The sequence below is a fragment of the Delphinapterus leucas genome, chromosome 2, assembly GCF_059928025.1.
Source record: "Delphinapterus leucas isolate spDelLeu-1000000601 "Yukka" chromosome 2, BTC_Dleu_Yukka2, whole genome shotgun sequence".
Lineage (NCBI taxonomy): Eukaryota > Metazoa > Chordata > Mammalia > Artiodactyla > Monodontidae > Delphinapterus > Delphinapterus leucas.
Genome location: NC_143130.1, coordinates 69896113 through 69915196, shown reverse-complemented (window position 1 = coordinate 69915196; position 19084 = coordinate 69896113). Strand labels below are relative to the sequence as shown.

At 49.1% G+C, this 19084-nt stretch overlaps 1 protein-coding gene across 1 annotated transcript in view; it reads right to left on the bottom strand.

The window, feature by feature from the left end:
- The window catches only part of ITGA11 (integrin subunit alpha 11), a 127574-nt gene that overhangs the window by 60345 nt on the left and 48145 nt on the right, over positions 1-19084 (bottom strand). Inside the window, exon 3 of the mRNA XM_022579891.3 lies at positions 1816-1916. Within this exon, the coding sequence (XP_022435599.1) occupies positions 1816-1916 (101 nt within the window). The remainder of the gene's footprint in view (positions 1-1815; positions 1917-19084) is intronic.

Below are 19084 nucleotides of genomic sequence, written 5' to 3'. Positions count from 1 at the left end.
GGCCCAGGCCCCAAGCTCAGTGCGCACGTCTACCACCACCCCCTTGCTCCCTCTGCCCCAGCCTTCTTTCCGTCCTCCAACAGAGCAAGTTCATTCCTACCTCAGGACCTTTGCACTTGCTTCTCCTCTGCCTGGAATGCTGTGTTCCCACTTGATTCCATCTCACCATCGGACCTTTGCTCAAAAGTTACCTGCTCAGGGAAACCTTCCCTGATCACCTTGCTAAGATAGTACCCACCCCCTACCTCCTCCCCACCCAGCCTCTCTTATCATAACACCTGGTTTATCGCACAGCATCTCTCCCCACCTGAGATGATCCTGCTTTCTACTGTAGTGTGTCTCCTCGCTTACTGCGCCCTCCCAGCAGAGCCCTTGGCTCCTTGTTCCCTGCTGCATCCCCAGTAACTAGCATCGTGCTTGGCACATACTAGGTGCTCATGAAAGGCTGGGGGACATATTAGACCTGGGATGGATCCTAGGGTCACACATAAGTGAACCTAGGCTCAGAGAGAGGATGTGAGCTCCCCCTGGACACACAGTGAGGAAACTGTACAGCTGGAAGGAGAATCCCGCTTGGCTTGTTTGGGAGCCCGTGCTCTCAGTGTGGTGACGACTGGGATCCATAAGCCGCCAGCCGGACTCCCGCCCGCCCTGGACCGTTTCCTCACTGAAGCCTGGGCCCCCGGCTGTGCTGGGGTTTGAACTTCCTATCCACGGCCCTGACACAGATGTGGCCAGCGGGAGCATCCAGCACTATGTGCTGGGACAGCTGGCTGCCCTGGGGATCTGGTTTCACATGCTTTCTCTTTGATGTGGCCTTTTCATCCATCTGCTTATCTCTTAAAGCTCTGCTATCTCCCCCCCACCCCCCACCGCCCCAGGCCCTGCTTCCCCACAGCCTCCCCAGGGGACCCCACTCCATTGCTCTAGGATGGAGGTTCCCCTCCTGGAAGAGTGGGAGGCTGAGGGTCCTCTCCTGGGGAAGGCCAATCCTGGAATCGCAGCTTCTCAGCCCAAATGGGACTTTTGCTCCCTTTTGAAAGCAAAGTGATGGCCTGGCCACTGTCTGACCTTTAGGACAAAGCAGAAGTGCTTTAGAGGAGTGGTGCGTGTGCTTTAGTGGACGCAGGCTGTGCGCACACATGCGCACGTGTACATGTAGATTTACAGGGACTTGGAAGGCCTTGAGGCTGCTCACAGCGTCTCCCCTGTGCCCCCAGAGTGCTTCAGCAAGGAACAGAGTCATCATTTCAGAAAGGCAGTGCTGCGCAGTGGTTAAAGGGTGGCTGCAGATGGCCTGGGTTGGAATCCTGGCCTTGCTGCTTATTAGCTGGGTGACCCCGGGCAGGTCCCCTCACCTCCACAGGCTGTCGTTAATGATGAAATCTCATATGGCTGTTGTGGGGATTAAATGAGTCAAAAAATACCTAAAAGTGCTTAAACCAGTGCCTGGCACGTAGTGAACAGTATATAAGTCATATGAATTTGGCTATTGTTATTATTTCCAAGTCAGAAAAAAAAGATAGGAAATGCTCCTGGCTCCCCTGTGCTGAGGGGCCGTGGATGAGGCAGAAAGGGCCATGGCCTGGGACACTGGAGACCTGGGTGTGAATCCTGGCCAGCCCCTGACAAGCTGTGTGACTGTGGGAAAGTCACTTCCTCTCTCTGGCCTCAGCTTCCTCATCTGTAAAATGGGGACAGCAACACCAGCTAGGTCACCTTACAGTGTGACTGTGGGCAGGGACATGTTTCAGCACCTGCCCCACCCTGGACAATGGCTGGCCTCCTTGTAGAAAGACCAGTGGCCCAAGTTACCCAGGTTGAGCTTGGTGCAGTTCCCTTGGGTCACTGGACACTTGTACACGTCTCCTGTCTTCTGGTGGCCGTTGGTTTCCAGTGGAGCGCCGATGACCAACCTGGGAAGGAAAAGAAGACAAGTGAAGATGCTGGGGGAGGTTCTCCTTCCTGGCAAAGGATGGAACCTGCGGGGCAGTGCTGAGGGGAGAGTAGGGTAGGGAGGGCGGGAGGGAATCCTGGAGGGGCAGCCCACACATACCCTCACACTCAGACCTTCGTCTCCCTGGAAGAGGGATGCTGTGGCCTATCCAGGCCCTTGCCAGGATCTGGAGACACAGAGATGAAGAGATGTTGCATGGGTCTGGCAACAAATGGGATGAAGGCCATCCCTGTGAGAAGAGGGCAGGGCAGACATCATGGAGGAGGTGTTCTTGAGCTGGGTCTTAACAGATGAATATGAGTTTGCTAGATGGTGGGACTGTGGTAATAGGGGTCGTTCAGGCAGAGGAAGGATGATTTTGGAGTGTTGGCCATCTGCCACTACCTGTGGGTGGCCTCATTCCTCACCTTACATGAGTCTTTCAGCTGGTGACCCGGGGGCTGGGGCATGTTGCACAGTGTTCATGGCTGTCCCCTGAGGCACTAAGTCTTTGCTCAGGGTGGGCAAGGCAGCCAGCCGGGCTAAAGAATGGCAAGGGGCAACCACCCAGCTGGGCCTTCTGCCTTGAGCCTATGCCTTTGTGACCTTGTTTGGGAAAAGGGTTTCTGCAATTGTAGTTAAGGATCTCAAGATGAGGTCATCTTGGATTACCTAGGTGGGCCCTAAATTCAATGATGTGTCTTTAAGGAGACACACAAAGGAGAGACCCAGAGAGAAGAGGGAGCCATGTGAAGATGGAAGCAGAGCTAGGAGTGAAGTTGCCGCAAGCCAAAGAATGTCTGGGACCATTGGAAGCTGGAAGAAGCAAGGAAGATTTCTCCTAGATCCTTTAGAGGAAGCACAGCCCTGCTGACGACCTGATTTTGGAGGTCTGGCCTCCAGACCTGTGAGAGAATAAACTTCTGTTTTGGGAAGCCATCTATCAATACTTTGTGCTAATTTGTTATGCATCCACTGGAAATTAACGCATGTTGCTTACATACACATATTTCTAGAGAAAGAGCGGCCACTCCCTCCTGACCTGGCCAAGCCCCGGCAGTGCCACCTCCCTCGGGGCCAGGGAGAATCCCACCACAACCTGGACAGCCCCCAGGCCCTCTCCTTAGAGTGCCCCAAAGCCCCCTCTATGTCTTATCCCTGGCCCACCAGCGGGCAGCACCAGTGGAGGTGACCCAGAGTGGCCCAGCCAGGCAGCTGGAATCCCAGTGCTGACGTGAAGCAAAATCCTGAAATTGGGCACCGTGTCCCTTCAGTGTCACCTGCCTCTGGCATACCTGGACCCCTCTAGGCTTTGGGTGTCAGTTCTGCTCTCAGCCACCATCCGCCTGCTTGGCTCAGGCCCTGGTGCTAACAGAGAGTCGGGAACCACTCTCCCAGGCACAGCTGCACTGTCATGGCAGGAGGTGCCACGGCTCACACAGCCCTGGAGGTCTCCCAGACCCCGAGGGGCACAGGGACATGTGACACATTGGGAGCGTGCAGACCTTTCCATAGCCCTGCTCTCACGACAACTTGCCACCCCCTGGAAACATGACCCAAAGAAGAAGCAATTGCTCGTTTTCTGGTTTAAGATGGTTGAGAGGGACGGACCCGGAGGTTCAGGCAACACGGGACTTAAGTAGCTTCTTGTGGTCAAATATCTCCCTGCCCCGCTCCCACCCACCTCTCTGTGCCGTCAGGAAAGAGCTAAGGTCCGGCGTGGGAGTCAATAGAGCTCTGTTTGAAATTAGAGTCTCGGCATGGGAGTTAATAGAGCTCTGTTTGAAATTAGAGTCTATGTAATAAGAGCTGAGGTTTCTCCCCTGGGGACCAGATAATGACAGATTCTAAATATATCCACTTATTAAGCATGTCTATTTTTGACTGGCAGGAATTAACTGGACTCATAAAATCTATTTGTCTAGACAATGTGAGTTTTGGGTACTTAATTCTGCGAGTGATTGTGGGGTCAAGGCTGCTCCATTTTTTCCAGCCAAAAAAAAAAAGAGAGAGAGAAGGAGATGGGAGAGAGGTCAGTAAGGAAAGTTTGGGCTCCAAGGTTGCTTTTCTGGCTGCTCCCATTTTCAAGGTCAACCTGGTGTGTGACCAAGTGTCCCAGAGCGATGTTCCTTCTAGGACACCACTGCCTGATGGTGAGTGCTTTCTGGAAAGCATGCCTTCGAGGAACACCTCGCAGGGTGCCTCCGGAACAATCAGGCACAGCAAGTTCTAGATTAGAAAAAACAAAACCTGGCCATCTTCTAGAAAAGCGATCCCCATGTGTCTTCTAGAAAACACCCCTGCTGCCTGACAAGGCAGACTCCTCACATTTTACAGAGTGGAACTCTTGAGGCCCCACGGACAACTTGGTGGAGTCCAAATTATAGGGCAAGATCTTCGGGCTGAGATTCCAAAGCTGGGTGTTTCTTCATCCTCATTCTGTCACCAGCTTGCCATGGGGCCTGGAGAAGTTCATTGACCTTGGTTTTCTTGGTCATGAAATAGGGTTAACAATTCCACTATTGCCTACCTCCTAGGGTCACCTAGGAGGTCACCTAGGGTCATCTGGGGAGCCACAGATGCCACAAGGCACTGACAAACAGAAAGGGGCGTATCTAGGAAAGCTCCTAGATATAGGAGAGTCCACAAAAAGTCCACAAAGACTGGAGCCTTCCTAGAAGTCATCTGTCCTTGAAGTGGCCGACATGTGACAATCTGGCAGTAAATAAACCAAGTCGTCGTGACCCCAAATTTGCCTCAAGACCAGGCTGTGTCCTTCTCAAAGAACAAGGGCCACCCCCTACGTTCTATCCCCATTCTCCCTGATTCCTCTGGGGGTCCTTGGCACTTCATGAGGTAGCAGGACAGGGCTTACTGTTCCCATAGTACAGATGCAGAAACTGAGGCCTGGAGAGGTGAGCTGACCCAGGCCCCACAGTTTGTGGCCGAGCTGGCACTAGTTGTCCTGGGGCAGCTTTCTCTGTGTTGTCCCAAATATTTTTTTGCCATGAAGGGAGGGCCTGGGTTAGCCCTCTTTGCTGTTCTTGATTCTTGGCATTACGTCTGCCCGTCGGGCTTGAGGTTTTGAGGATATGATTCAGTCTTGCTGTTGGGGGATAATGGCGAAGCACAGGGAAAATGTTTGTGTCACCACTGAGACCAGCCAAATTGCTCCTGGGGTCTGGCACCCGTCACTCCCGCGGCCTCAGCCTTATATAGCCATCTGCAGCCTCAGGGCCCGCTGTGCTTCTCAGGGGCTGGACACCCTATAGCCTCTGGCACGGGAACCAGATGGCAAACCCCAAAGCTCGTGGTGAGCATCGGGCCCTCTCCATGGGCTGTGTGCCGTGACTCACTGGCTGTGGGCTGCCGGCCTTCCTCCTATAGAGGCGGGGAGCAGGGCTGCTGCGGATGGGAGAATTGGTGGCAGGCTTCAGCCATAGCCCTGGAGGACCCTTCTCTAGTGGTTGCTTTCTAAGCAGGGCCTTGCCAAGGGAGGAGGCTCACTGTGGGGACGGCCACCTGAGGATGGCAGAATGTGGCCCCTCTGCATGCTGGGCTCCTGGGATCCCAGCATGACATAGCGTAAGAGAAGGGTCCCCTGCATCCCTACCTCACACCCTCTCCAACAAGGCCCAGTGGGGACCTTAGCCCTGGTTCCATCCTTCAAGGCAATTTAATCTCCAAACCTTTTAAACTGCTCACTCCTATAAGGAAAAAAGGTAATGTGTACTCCCAATATATGTAAATTTTTTGTATATAAGTTATACCAGTGTACAGCTGGCAATCTGTGTATTGAATATCAGTAATCCTATTTTTTTCAGATAAAAGATAAACCTAAATAGAACTTGAGTCGTTTAATTTCTGTGCTCCAGTATACTGTCCTGTGCATCCGCTATGGTGTGCAGATCCCACCCTTTAAGACCCAGCACACCAAGTCCCACCTGCTCCAGGAAACCCTCACTGATTAGCCCAGGCTTTCCCACATAAACCAGTCTGTGGTCCCTGCTGACTGCTGTGGCCAGTGCTTTAGTGTCATAATTCCTTGAGGGCCAAGATGCCCTCATCTGCCCTGCCTCACTAATGTAGGGTGGTCTTGAAGCCCAGGGTAAAAGGTCCCCAGGGACCGTTCTGACCTCTGTCTGACAGTCTACAGCAGCAGCAGCTTCCAGAGCTTTTAGCTTTGCCTCAGGCCTAGGAGGAGCCTCCAGATTCAGCGCCTGGCAAAAAGGATGCTGGGACATGGAATAGTTTCTGTGCGCAGAGGTTCAATGCAGTGACCCAGCTCCTGTTTAAAGTCACTGTTGCTTGATTTTCCATTTCCCTCTTCCCAACAGTCCTCACTTCTGTTTGGGGATCTAGGAAATCTGGCTTCATTCCCAGTTGTAGGGACTGAGCGTATACTGCAGGCCAGGCCAGTGTTATCCTTGGACTGAAGGGACTGAGTAGGCCAATGACGTAAGTCACCCCAATCTCAGGACCTCCTCTTGGGCTTTAGGGACCAAAGTGGTCCCTTTTCTCTGGATGCCATAGTATACAGATGTAGGGCGTGGAACTGCTAGCAGCCACCTTGTAACGATGAGGGGTATGAGAGAAGGAGGACTGAGAGAAGCATCAAGAGAAAAAGCTGAAGTCCCACTGATACTGTGAACCCCTGGATCAAACTATACCTGAAGTGTGACTGCTGCTGGACTTTTCAGATATATAAGCAATAACTCCTTTTTACTGTATAAATCTGAGTTAAGTTTTCAGGTATTTATAACTGAAAACATCCTAACTAGAATGAGGAAGGCAAAAAAAAAAAAGAAGCACATAGTTAAAATTACCCCTAGAAATTCCATATATTACCATGCTATAAGAGGAACACAGTATCCACGACCAATGAGAGAGGAGCAGATTCATAACCCCCTGCTCACGTTCCATCTGGGGTATATACTTACTGTGTGAGTGGTGGGCAGACTTGCCGACACCACGTATATTATTTCTCTCTGGTTGTTTAACTGAATGCATAAAACTGTCCCCTGGTCCAGCCTTGTGGGAACAGAAATCCTTTTGTTCTGTGTGCATCCCACTTAAAACAGCCCCTTGGACAGGGAGCCCTGCACTCCAGATGTTTCTAGTTACCTGGTAACTGGCCTTGCAGACCATCAGAGCTGGGAGGAAACGTGGAGGGTACTCTGTCTAGGCTTGTCACATATCAACGAGGCATAGGAAGTATTGTGCGTGAGGACTCAAACGAGATGGTGGCAGAGCAGGACTCGTGCAGGGTGTCCTGACTCCCAGGGCCGTGCCCTCACCCAAGCCGTGAAGGCTGGAAAGCCTGGAGGCAGAGGCTGGCTCTGCTCGGCCTTTTATTGGCTGTGTCTGGGAAGGCAGGTGTGAACAGTTTAGCTCCCCAGCAGATGGGGCGGGCAGAAGCCATGGGAACAAAAAGGCCATCAGCTGTTGGGGAAGGAAAGAGGATGTTTGCAACTGATGGGCCTGCCCCTGGAGAAGGTCCTGAGCCCAGGGACCAGCACGGACTGCCTAGGAAAGGCAAGATGTGGGTTGCATCCCCTCCCTGGTCAGCCTCTTTGCTCCTCTCCTCAAGACCTGGACCTTGCATCCCAGGAAATCCAATTATTACCAACAATTCTTTTCATTTTAGTGAATCCCTTTTGATGTGATTGACCTGCATTTGATTTCGGTCACCAGGACAGCTTTGGAGCTGGAAGGGCAGATTGTATCTGAGGCTCAGAAGGTGGATGTAGCAAGCCTGTGGGGAGACACTGGTCAGTTTCGGAGCTGGGACTGCAAGTCCAGTGCTTTGTCCCCCATTGTAAAGGACTGGGGAGTTGAGAAAGCCCAGCTCCGGGGGCTGGGCAGCACCCAGCACGGAGAGAGGGCCACCCTCCCTGGAGCCTGCCGGGCCTGCTCCCCAGGAGCCTCTTCCCTTTCTCACCTGTTCCCCTCTCCCAGCACCCCTCCTCCACTCAAACCCACTCCAGGCCCTTTGTTCCATTTCTCTCCTGGCTTCATTTCCTTCCCTGAAATCAGATCGGGGCATCAGGGAGGGGCTCCCACTTGAGGAGCAGAGAGCTCAAGGGAACAAAGAGAGACTATTCCTCTGGCGAGGCTGTTCCTCTCCTCTCTCCACGGAAAATGTGACCTCTTTCAGCCAGCTGAGTACGGTGCCTAATGTGTTCAAGATGGGGCTGGACAAGTGCTGAGCGCAGCACACCCTGGTCCTGGCTGGGGGCGGGGTGCGGAGGGAGAGCCCCTGACCCGGGACCTGTCGAGGGGGGTTGGCACCTCCAGGTCTCCCTGGGCTGGTTGGAGGGGCTTGTGGTTCACTGTGGCTCAGATGCCCGGCAGGGCTGGACTCCTGAGGAGGAGGAGTCCAGGAAAATGAGAACCCCTCTGTTTGCCAGCACATTCCTTCCTCACCCTGCCTCCATAAATCCCTCACCAGAGATGAGAATCCACTGGGTGTATTTAAACGACTATGTGTACTGTGATGGTTCATTGCATGTGTCAACCTGACTGGGCCAAGGGGTGCCCAGATATTTGGTCAAATACTCTGCTAGGTGTGTCTGTGAGGGTGCTTTTGGATGAGATTACCATTTAAATCTGTAGACTGAGTAAAGTAGACTGTCCTCCCCAATGACAGTGAGCTTTGTCCAATCAGTTGAAGGCCCGAATAGAACAAAAAGCCTGACCCTCCCCTGAATAAGAGAGAATCCTTTCTAACTGACTGCCTCCGAGCTGAGCCATTGGCTTTTTCTTACCTTGGCTCAAACTGAAGTGCTGGCTCTTCCTAGGTCTCCAGCCTGTTTGCTTTCAGACTGGAACTACACTATCAGCCACCCTGGGTCTTCAATTTGCTGACTCAAACTGCAGATCTGGGGACTTGCCAGCCTCCATAATCCTATGAGCCAACTCCTTACAATCTCTTTCTTTTTCTATCTATTATCTATCTATCTATCTATCTGTCTATCATCTATCAGTTCTGTTTCTCTAAGGAACCCTGACTAACACAGTTACATAGTGCTTGTATGTTCTAAGGCCTTTACAGATATTATTTCATGTTGCTGATAACCCACACCCTCATTCATTCACTGAATCTTAACCATCTACTGAGCTCCTACGAATGCACCAAGCACAGGGGGCACAATGGTGACCATGACGTGGTCTCTGCCTTCAGGAGACCTCCAGCCTAGTAGAGGAGACAGGCAGGTCAACAGGCCGCTACAACACAGCAGCGGTTCTCAGAGTGGTTCCCAGCCCAGCAGCGTCCACCTCCCCTGGGAGCTTATTAGAAAATGCAGCGTCTTCGGCCCTACCTGAGACCAACAAGGAAGGGAATCAGAAACTGGAGGTGGGGCCCAGCACCTGCGTGTTAACAAGCCCTCCAGGGGATGCAGATACTCACTCATGTTTGAGAAGCACCGTGTAGGGGAAGCAGAGGCATGGCGACCACAACCCTCGCTGGGCTCAAAGCCCCAAATCCATTTCAGTATAATCCATCCCCTTCATCATGTCTTCTGAGGCTCTCTATTATTTCACTGCTGCTCACCTCTCTGTCCCCACTTTTACCAAGGCTGCTATGAATGCTGGGCACAGGCAGGTCATCATTTAGGGCTCAGCTCCAATGTCACCTCCCCAAAGAGGCCCTTCCGGACCACCTGTCACCCCCCACCTCCCCACCCTGCCTTATCTTCCTCATAGCGCTTTGCATTCTCGGATGCTGGCTTCTTCATATGCCTTTTAATCATCCTTAGCTCTCAGAATTTGATATGCAAGGGAGCTAGGACCTTGTTGGTCGGGTTTGCAGCTCTAAATACCCAGAACAGTGCCTGGCACAGAGTAGGTCCTCCAAATACAGTTGTTGAACAAATTAGCTAATCACCTGGCATAGTGGGACCGCTGCAATCTGATAGCCTGCAAATTGGGACCGCTGACAGCAGGCCCCCTTTTGTCTTCCAGTAGCTGTTAACTCAGCTGGGAGAGAAGAAGAACCAGCTCTAGCAGAAGAAGCAACAGACTGCCCATCCTGCCCTGAGACAAGGCTGTTAACTGCCCTGGGCCTCAGTGTTCTCATCTACCAAATGGGACTGAACCGTTGCCTGGGCTACTTGCCACCCAAGGTTTCAAGGGTCATCAGAATCACCTGGGGAGTTACAAATGCAGATTTCTGGGCACAACCTCCAGGAGATTCTAATTCAGCCAGTTGGGGGATGGGACCTGGGAATCTATTTGTAGAAGCTCCCAGATGTGTAGGCAGGATTGGGAGCCCTTGTATGAAAGATCTGCTGAAGAAGCAGATAGGACGCCCTTTGGACATGTGGAGAAACGTGTGTGTCTGGGGAATTTTTACTACATCTGGGGGTCATGACCACAGCAACCTCCTTGACTGTCTAGGAATGATCCAGGATTGGATTTTCAAAAAATTTTGTTTTGTTTCTTTTGGTCACAAGAAAACACATAAAAAATACGTTAACTGGTACAAAAAAGTAGTAACATTTAAAAAGTATTCTTTAAGACTTTTTTTAGATTATAAAAATAATACATGCTTGTATAATGTTCATAGCACAGAACTGTGCAAAGTATAATATGCAAGGCTTTTCACTTCCCTTCTTAACCCAGCCCTCTATAGATCACTACCATTAGCAGCAGGGATGCAGAAAACCTTCTAAGTGTTTATGTAGGAAATTTAAAAAAATGAAACCATTCTACACACATGGTTCTTTCTGCAGTGTGCTTTTTTCACTTAATTGTTTTATACTTTCCATGTCAGTATATATCAATTCCACACTTAGACCTGGCCACTGGGGCCCCTGCCCTGGGTCCTGCACTGACCCTTTTCTGGCTGTTCCTCTTTCTATGGGGTGAGGAGTCCTAGGGGTCAAGGGGACAGGCACCTAGAGCCCACATCCCCCCACTCTGGGTCACTGGGATGCCAGCGTCTCCTGCTCAGGACAGGCTTCTTCCCTGGATCTGTCTTTTTGACGGTGAATCATACCACTCATGGGACTAGCCAAGGAGCGGCTGCTTGCTGGGGGTGTGGACAGAGCTTGGATATATAGGGTGGGGTGTCCAAACGTGTGAGGCCCCTTGATCACCAAGAGGGAACTATAGGTGGGAAAAAAAGATGGTGGGCTGTGGGCTGGAGCCCCCGTTTGTTTTCTTGACTCAGGCCCCTTGGATGTGAGAGGCGGCCCTGGTATAGATGGACAGTATAGCTCTGCCTCATCCTCTATACCGTTTCTACAGTGTTAGTTTTTTCTTTTTAATCATTCTCCTACTGATGGATATTTAAATAGTTTCATCCCTTTTCCTACTGATAACTGTTTAGGTGCTTAAAAAATTTTTTTCCCATTGCACAAGGCCTTTATCAATATGAATGAATAAAAAACCCCCTGTGCACCAGTGGCGATGCATAGCAGTTCCAGGAGTGGGTACAAAGTGCGTGCCTATCACCGTGCAGGCTGGCCCTGGAGCCGCCCTGTCATCTTGGGCACAGAGCCCGCTGACAAGCATCATCTCAGCTGTTGATTTCACAAGCTTGGCTCTCTGCCTTGTTCCTGGAAAATTCTGGGTCCACCTCAGCTTACATCCAGACAGCATTTTTCCCCTGATGTGCAGAAGTACTTAGAACAGAAGAGCAAAGAGGGAGGGAAGGTGACTGCAAAGCACATTTTCAACCCATTTGATGGGAAAATGAGATCCTGACACACTGACCGTTAAAAGGAGAGTGGCCAGTTTGTGCCATCTAGCTCAATGACCTCCCCTCCTCACAGCCTGATGCCAAGTCTCACAGGGCCGCTGTCCTTTTTTCACCACACCTGGCATTCTCATTCCTGCCTCTGTGCGTGCGGTCCCCTCATCCCAAACCGCTGAACTGGCTCCATTCCAGTCCAGTTCCACTGAACTGGCTTCAGTGCCTCTTCCTCCAGGAAGCACCCCTTGATTTCTCAGCTGAAAGCTCTCCCTCAGTTCCCATGATGCTTTGTACTTCTCTTGTCTGTTTTTTTTCTCTCCTTTCGATAATCTGCCTCTAGATAGCAGAGAGAGACCGTGATCCATCTTTAAATTTCCCCCTCAGGGCTGGTCAAAGTACCTTGAACACAGTCAAGGCTCAATAACTGTTTGCTGAGTGAAAATGAGAAGGCTGCTCATTTTTCAAAGACAAGCTGAATCTTCACTCTGCTTGGGATGTAGCTGGGAGCAGAGCTGGGCTGAGCTCTTCTGGGTGCCATCTGCAGATGGACCACCAACCCTGGGGTGCCCTTGGCCCAGCTCTCCCCAGGAAAGTGGCTGTGGTCTGATGTCCCTCCAGAGAGGCTGTGTCCACAGTGTAAAAATCCCTTGTTTTCAAAATGTCTGATAAACTCTTGCTTGTTTTTCCAAGTCATGCTGAGTCTCCCCTCCCCCCATCCCCCCCAGTTTTATCACAACTCTTTCCTCTGGAAATGAAACATAAGCATAGCAATAGTGTGGGCAGACGTTTCTCAGTGGAATGTATAGCTTTAATTTCTTGGTATGTGCCTCTTCCGCATCCTGGGCGGGCGTGTTTCCTTTGGCTCATAATTAGGATAGTAATAGTTTGTATGTGACCAGTGTACACGCCGAACAGCTTGTTTCATCCTACCCACAGCCAGGGGAGGGAGCCAGACAAGGAGAGGTAGTCCCATCAGACTGCAGAAGAAAGCAAGGCCCAGGGAATTTCCAGATTCTCTGGGTAGAGGCTGAGGCACGACTGGGACACCCGTTATTCTGATTGTGTCCACGGCTCTTTCCACCAGCCACGTGGACTCAGATGAGGTCAAACAAGAGGAGGGGGCCTGGAGGCGAAAGGACAAATACTCTTTTTCGGTCCTGGACCTCTTGATCTGTCTGTGGTGAGCTCTGATCTATTCCCGGATGGGCTAAGTGACCTGGGGTGATCTACCTGCCCTCTCCGGGCATCAGTTTCCTCGTCTGTAAGAAGAGATGCTTGGACAATTTCAATCCAAAGAAATAGTCATTGAGCCCTTGCTGTGTGCCAGGCACTATAGACTGAAGGTGAATGAAGCATAGTTTACACCCTTAGTGGTGTGGTGGGGCTGAGAGTGTGGAGAACATCGCTGCGAGACGGGGCGGGGGTGGGGCACAGAGGAGGAGCCCTCGCTCAGACATCTGGGAAGGCTTCCTGGAGCAGGCAACTCCTGGATGAAGGCTCCCGGGTGGATAGATGTCATTCAGGTGAAGAAGGGGCTGAGCCCTGCAGGGAGGACCGACAGCTGGGTCCTGATGGTGCCGGCGCTTAGGTGCGTTACCTTTTTTTTTTTTACAAACCCTTGTGTCGAGGGCTGACTTTCAACAGATCGCAGCGAGGGAGCTGCTCTGCTACGTACGAAACCCCGACCCAGAAGCAGGTCGTCTACGAATGGTTTAGCACCAGGCTCCACACGAACGTGCGGTGCGTGACGGGCGAGGGGCCGGCCGCCTTTCCGGCCGCACCCCGTGTCCCAGGACGAAGTGCTCTCCGCACCGGACCCCGGTCCCGACGCGCGGCGGGGCGCGCTGCTCCGCGCCCCGGGGGACGCGGGCGGCGGCCCGCTGGCGGGGACAGCGGGGGACCGGCTATCCGAGGCCAACCAAGGCATCCGAGGCCAACCAAGGCTTCCGAGGCTTCCGAGGCTTCCGAGGCTTCCGAGGCTTCCGCGGCGCTGCCGTATCATTCCGCCTGGGCGGGATTCTGACTTAGAGGCGTTCAGTCATAATCCCACAGATGGTAGCTTCACCCCATTGGCTCCTCAGCCAAGCACATACACCAAATGTCTGAACCTGCTAGGTGCGTTATCTAACGTGTCTTCCGTGGTGAAGGCTAGGCCTGGGAGGGACAGACAAGTCCCCGTCTTCACAGAGCTTGCGGTGGAGTCATTGTCAACCCAGGCTCGCATCACTCATTCCTTGTCTTCCTCGCCACCCACACCTCCCTGACATACCAAATCTGCTCCATTCTCCCCTCACTCGCCCAGACGACTCTACATAAGTGGCCTGAAGTCTAGACAGACGGTTAGATGCCTACCTGGTTGAGAAGCATCACATTGTCCCCCCTCATCAGGTCATCCCTGCCTGCTTTCTGGTCTCTATATTCCTGCCATTGGTCACTCCTTTGGGTTCAGGCAGTGAGGGTCACTCTCCACATAAGCCTGGAAAGGAGCTAACCTCTGAATGCACGGGAACTCACAGATTTTTTTTTTTTTTTAAAGAAGATGTTGGGGGTAGGAGTTTATTAATTAATTAATTTTGCTGTGTTGGGTCTTCGTTTCTGTGCGAGGACTTTCTCTAGTTGCGGCAAGCGGGGGCCACTCTTCATCGCGGTGTGCGGGCCTCTCACTATCGCGGCCTCTCTTGCTGCGGAGCACAGGCTCCAGATGCGCAGTCTCAGTAGCTGTGGCTCACGGGCCTAGTTGCTCCGCGGCATGTGGGATCTTCCCAGACCAGGGCTCGAACCCGTGTCCCCTGCATTGGCAGGCAGATTCTCAACCACTGCGCCACCAGGGAAGCCCTCACAGACTCTTAAAAAAGGATTTACTGGTTCCAGAACCTGGCTGGGCATTAGACTTGCCTGGGGGTTTTTTAAAGTATAGATTCCTACCTCTAGAAAGTCTGATTTTGTTGTCTTGGATTGGGCTGAGGAATCTGTATTCTTTTTTTAACTTTCACAGGCAATTCTATTCTGCCAGCTTTGGGAGTCCCTAGATTATATTATCAGGTGATCATCGGGCTTTGAAATAATGGAACTGGGGACAGGGTGCCCCAATAAGAAGAGTTGACAAAAGTGGGTCATGTGTTCATCTACTTTCAAAGCACTTTATATAAAGAAGTAAATAAATGAAAGCATGCAAGAACGAATGTTTGGGGGGCTGTGGTTAGTATGTGTCAGGGATCATGCTAGGCTCTTCCCCTGCCATTAAGTTACTTAATCCTCACAAGAGTCCTGTGAGAGAGAGACAGCAGTCTTGTGTTGAAGCTGAGGAAACTGTAGCCCAGAGAAGCTAGGTAACTCACCCAGGTCATACAGCTGGCTAAGGGGCAGCTCCCTGGCCTCTCTCTCCCTCCCGGTCCTCTCCCCATCTCTGGGGAGTGGATGGGGTGCAGGAGAGCAGAGTACACAGAAGCCAGCCCTGTGTTCCATCAGGGAGCCCTGAGCTGCCTCAGGGAATCATTGACTCTGCCGAATCCTTCAAAGTACTTTCTTCAGTCGGGTTAAAGCTCAGATTGCTTTCCCTCCTCCCCCTTCCGAACTGTGAGCAACGTCTACTCTGACAGCATTACTCTCATTTTGAGAAGCCATGAAGAAGCAAAGGCTGAGGACTCACTTGAACCACTGGAGAGCGAAGCCTGTCATGACATTTTTGGAAATGTCCTCCTCCTTGGGTTACAAAATCCTTGGCTCACGTGTGGCTGACAGGGTCTTGGTGCTCTGGCCAGGTGTCAGGCCTGTGCTTCTGAGGTGGGAGAGCCGAGTTCAGGACATTGGTCCACCAGAGACCTCCCAGCTCCACATAATATCAAACGGCAAAAGCTCTCCCAGAGATCTCCATCTCAATGCTAAGACCCAGCTCCACTCAACGACCAGCAAGCTACAGTGCTGGACACCTTATGCCAAACAACTAGCAAGACAGGAACACAACCCCACCCATTAGCAGAGAGGCTGCCTAAAATCATAATAAGGTCACAGACACCCCAAAATATACTACCGGACATGGTCCAGCCCACCAGAAAGACAAGATCCAGCCTCATCCATCAGAACACAGGCACCAGCCCCCTCCACCAGGAAGCCTACACAACCCACTGAACCAACCTTAGCCACTGGGGGAAGACACCAAAAACAATGGGAACTGGGAACCTGCAACCTGCGAAAAGGAGACCCCAAACACAGTAAGTTAAGCAAAATGAGAAGACAGAGAAACACACAGCAGATGAAGGAGCAAGATAAAAACCCACCAGACCTAACAAATGAAGAGTAAACAGGCAGTCTACCTGAAAAAGGATTCAGGGTAATGATAGTAAAGATGGTCCAAAATCTTGGAAATAGAATGGAGAAAATACAAGAAACGTTTAACAAGAAGAACTAAAGAGCAAACAAACAATGATGAACAACACAATAACTAAAATTAAAAATTCTCTAGAAGGAATCAATAGCAGAATAACTGAGGCAGAAGAACAGATAAGTGATCTGGAAGATAAAATAGTGGAAATAACTACCTCAGAGCAGAATAAAGAAAAAAGAATGAAAAGAATTGAGCACACTCAGAGAGACCTCTGGGACATTAAACGCACCAACATTAGAAATATAGGGGTTCCAGAAAAACAAGAGAAAAAGAAAGGGACTGAGAAAATATTTGAAGAGATTATAGTTTAAAACTTCCCTAATATGGGAAAGGAAATTGTCAATCAAGTCCAGGAAGCACAGAGAGTCCCAAACAGAATAAATCCAAGGAGAAACATGTCAAGACACATATTAATCAAAATACCAAAAATTAAATACCAAGAAAAAATATTAAAGCAGCAAGGGAAAAACAACAAATAGCATACAAAGGAATCCCCATAAGGTTAACAGCTGATCTTTCAGCAGAAACTCTGCAAGCCAGAAGGGAGAGTTGAGGACATATATGGCAGGACACATTTAAAGTGATGAAAGGGAAAAACCTATAACCGAGATTACTCTACCCAGCAAGGATCTCATACAGATTTGTGGAGAAATTAAAACCTTTATAGACAAGGAAAAGCTAAGAGAATTCAGCACCACCAAACCAGCTTTACAACAAATGCTAAAGGAATTTCTCTAGGCAGGATACACAAGAGAAGGAAAAGGCCTACAATAGCAAACTCAAAACAGTTAAGAAAACGGTAATAGGAACATACATATCGATAACTACCTTAAATGTAAATGGATTAAATGTTCCAACCAAAAGACATAGACTGGCTGAATGGATACAAAAACAAGACCCATATATATGCTGTCTACAAGAGACCCACATCAGACCTAAGGACACATACAGACTGAAAGTGAGGGGATGGAAAAAGATATTCCATGCAAATGGAAATCAAAAGAAAGCTGGAGTAGCAATTCTCATATCAGACAAAATAGACTTTAAAGTAAAGACTATTACAAGAGACAAAGAAGGACACTACATAATGATCAAGGGATCAATCCAAGAAGAAGATATAAAAATTGTAAATATTTATGCACCCAACATAGGAATGTCTCAATACATAAGGCAAATGCTAACAGCCATATAAGGGGAAATTGACAGATTTCACAGTAGGGGACTTTAATACCCCACTTTCACCAATGGACAGATCATCCAAAATGAAAATAAATAAGGAAACACAAGCTTTATATGATACATTAAACAAAATGGACTTAATTGATATTTATAAGACAGTCCATCCAAAAAACAACAGAATACACTTTCTTCTCAAGTGTTCATGGAACATTCTCCAGGGTAGATCATATCTTGGGTCACAAATCAAGCCTTGGTAAATTTAAAAACATTGAAATCATATCAAGTATCTTTTCCGACCACAATGCTATGAGACTAAATATCAATTACAGGAAAAAAAAATCTGTAAAAAATACAAATACATGGAGGCTAAACAATACACTACTAAATAACCAAGAGATGACTGAAGAAATCAAAGAGGAAATCAAAAAATACCTAGAAACAGATGACAATGAAAACACAATGACCCAAAACCTATGGGACGCAGCAAAAGCAGTTCTAAAAGGGAAGTTTATAGCAATACAATCCTACCTCAGGAAACAAGAAACATCTCAAATAAACAACCTAACCTTACACCTAAAGCAATTAGAGAAAGAAGAACAACCCCCCCCCAAAGTTAGCAGAAGGAAAGAAATCATAAAGACTAGATCAGAAATAAATGAAAAATAAATAAAGGAAACAATAGCATATTTCAATAAAACTAAAAGCTGGTTCTTTGAGAAGATAAACAAAATTGATAAACCATTAGCCAGACTCAAGAAAAAAAGGGAGAAGACTCAAATCAACAGAATTAGAAATGAAAAAGGGGAAGTAACAACTGACCCTGCAGAAATACAAAGGATCATGAGAGATTACTACAAGCAACTCCATGCCAAAAAGATGGACAACCTGGAAGAAATGGACAAATTCTTAGAAAGGCACAACCTTCTGAGACTGAACCAGGAAGAAATAGAAAATATGAACAGACCAATCACAAGCACTGAAATTGAAACTCTGATTAAAAATCTTCCAACAAACAAAAGCCCAGGACCAGATGGCTTCCCAGGCGAATTCTATGAAACATTTAGAGAAGAGCTAACACCTATCCTTCTGAAACTCTTCCAAAATATAGCAGAGGGAGGAACACTCCCAAACTCAGTCTATGAGGCCACCATCACCCTGATACCAAAACCAGACAAAGATGTCACAAAGAAAGAAAACTACAGGCCAATATCACTGATAAACACAGATGAAAAAATCCCCAATAAAATACTAGCAAACAGACTCCAACAGCACATTAAAAGTATCATACACCATGATCAAGTGGGATTTAGCACACGAATTCAAGGATTCTTCAATATATGCAAATCAATCAATGTGAGAAACCATATTAACAAATTGAAGGAGAAAAACCATATGATCATCTCAATAGATGCAGAGAAAGCTTTTGACAAAATTCAACACCCATTTATGATAAAAACCCTCCAGTAAGTAGGCATAGAGGGAACTTCCCTCAACATAATAAAGGCCATATATGACAAACCCACAGCCAACATCGTTCTCAATGGTGAAAAACTGAAAGCATTTCCACTAAGATCAGGAACAAGACAAGGCTGCCCACTCTCACCACTATTACTCAACATAGTTTTGGAAGTTTTAGCCACAGCAATCAGAGAAGAAAAAGAAATAAAAGGAATCCAAATTGGAAAAGAAGTAAAGCTGTCACTGTTTGCAGATGACATAATACTATACATAGAGAATCCTAAAGATGCTACCAGAAAACTACTAGAGCTAATCAATGAATTTGGTAAAGTAGCAGGATACAAAATTAATGCACAGAAATCTCTTGCATTCCTATACACTAATGATGAAAAATCTGAAAGAGAAATTAAGGAAACACTCCCATTTA